Source organism: Neoarius graeffei, chromosome 2, assembly GCF_027579695.1.
Source record: "Neoarius graeffei isolate fNeoGra1 chromosome 2, fNeoGra1.pri, whole genome shotgun sequence".
NCBI classification, from domain to species: Eukaryota; Metazoa; Chordata; class Actinopteri; order Siluriformes; family Ariidae; genus Neoarius; species Neoarius graeffei.
The window spans coordinates 1888055-1890032 of record NC_083570.1 but is presented as its reverse complement, the minus strand read 5'-3'; the positions used below and the strand labels follow the sequence as shown (position 1 = coordinate 1890032).

Genomic DNA, 1978 nt, shown 5'->3' with positions numbered 1-1978 from the left:
TTGTGATACTTGGATGAGGTTACTGACTACATTTTTAACCAGGGAATTAGTAATTGTATTGAAATATATTTTAAAGTAACCTCCCAACCCTGACAATGCCTACTATGCCTATTTGTTCAAACAAGGTATGATATTACCTCATATGTATTATGCTGTCACTCAAACTCAGGGGGCGTTATCTATTTCTATACTATAAAAGCACCAGAGTTGCGTGACCCATAAGTTATTCAACTGTGACCTTACACACTGGTTTACAGTCGTAGCATGTGATACATGAGGGGTTTCTTTTAGCTCTGTAGGCATTAGTGAAATGCTGTATCCATGAACCTGATGGAGATTAACCAATCTGATCGCTGTGTGAATTTCTCCTGTCCAGAGAGATCTGCATCTCCTGTAGTTTATATCTTTCTGTATGTGTGTTCAGCTGCTGTGGTTCTTCTAACAGTGTGTGGAAATCTGCTCGTCATCATCTCTGTTTTTCACTTCAAGCAGCTTCACACACCAACAAACACACTCGTGTTCTCTCTGGCCGTGTCGGATTTCTTCATTGGTGCTTTTGTAATGCCGCCGATGTTAATCTGGATAATCGAGTCATGCTGGATATTTGGGAGAGGTGTCTGCCTCTACCTTTTATTGATAAGTGGTTTCCTCACAATCGTGTCCATCTATAATATTGCTCTGATTGCTGTTGATCGATATTTGGCTCTCTCAAACCCCTTTCTCTACATGAACCATGTCTCTGTGAGGATCACTCGTGTCGTAATTGTTTTTGACTGGGGAGTATTGATGGTCTATCACTTGGCACTCTTATATTTCAATGGAAACTTCATGAATGTTTTACTGTGTCCTGGAGAGTGTTTTTACTTTCTAAATGAGGTTTGGTCTGTAATTGATATTGTATTTTCATTTATCTTTCCACTTTCTGTCATAATCATATTGTATACTCGGGTTTTTGTGATTGCTAAGAAACATGCCACTGCGATCAGAGAGCTTAATAATCACACACAGTCTAAAACACAGAAAATCACATCACACTTGATGAAATCTGAGAGAAAAGCAGCTAAAGTCCTCGGCATTTTAGTTTCTGTATTTCTGGTGTTTTTACTTCCATATTTTATTCATAGCTTATTAGGTTATGTTATTGAAGTCCAGCAAAAAACTGTTCATACAATCATTTTCATAATTTGTCTTAATTCCACCATTAATCCATTTATTTATGCTCTGTTTTACCCGTGGTTCAGGAGGTGCATTAAATTAATTATCACTCTGCAAATATTCCAAACAGACTCTGCATTAATCAATGTATTTTCATAAACAGATGGGGCTTTCTTTCTTTGTTTTTTTGTTTTGTTTTAATTCCACCTGATCATGTTCCCAAATATTGCTGTTATAGTCATCATTATCTTCTTCTCCCTTGTCCAGCACTGCTGCCATTCCGGCTCCATTTGGACCCTCTTGAGCCATGTCATAATAATTGGAGCATAATTTTAAGCCAGATGCCCTTCCTGCCACAACCCTCACACCGGTTCATCAGAGGATTCACCGTCTTGATTAAGAAAGGTCCCAAGCACCTCTAGTGGAACAAGGCTGCGGAGGATGCCTTCAAAGAGCTCAAATCAGCTATCACAATAACACCAATTCTCAGACATTCAGATCCTTCAAAATCATTCATCGTGGCTGTAGATGCCTCCGAGACAGAAATGGGAGAGGTGTTGTCACAGCGCTTTGGGGAGAAGCCCAAGCTACACCCTGTTGCCTTTTTTTTTTCGAAGAAACTCTCAACGTCTACACAGAATTATGACATCAGGAATTTGGAACTTCTTGCAGTAAAGCTTTCCCTAGAGGAATGGAGACACTGGCTTGAGGGGGCCACACATCCATTTGTTATTCTCTCTGATCCTAAGAACCTTGAATATCTAAAGACAGCAAAATGGCTGAATCCATGTCAGGCAAGGTGGGCACTCTTCTTCACACCTTT

At 39.7% G+C, this 1978-nt stretch overlaps 1 protein-coding gene across 1 annotated transcript; it reads left to right on the top strand.

Moving 5' to 3' along the window:
* Positions 1-321: 321 nt before the first annotated feature.
* LOC132875911 (trace amine-associated receptor 13c-like) lies at positions 322-1314 on the top strand. The gene has a single exon (XM_060913063.1). The coding sequence runs from the start codon at positions 322-324 to the stop codon at positions 1312-1314; it is 993 nt and encodes a 330-aa protein (XP_060769046.1).
* Positions 1315-1978: the final 664 nt, after the last annotated feature.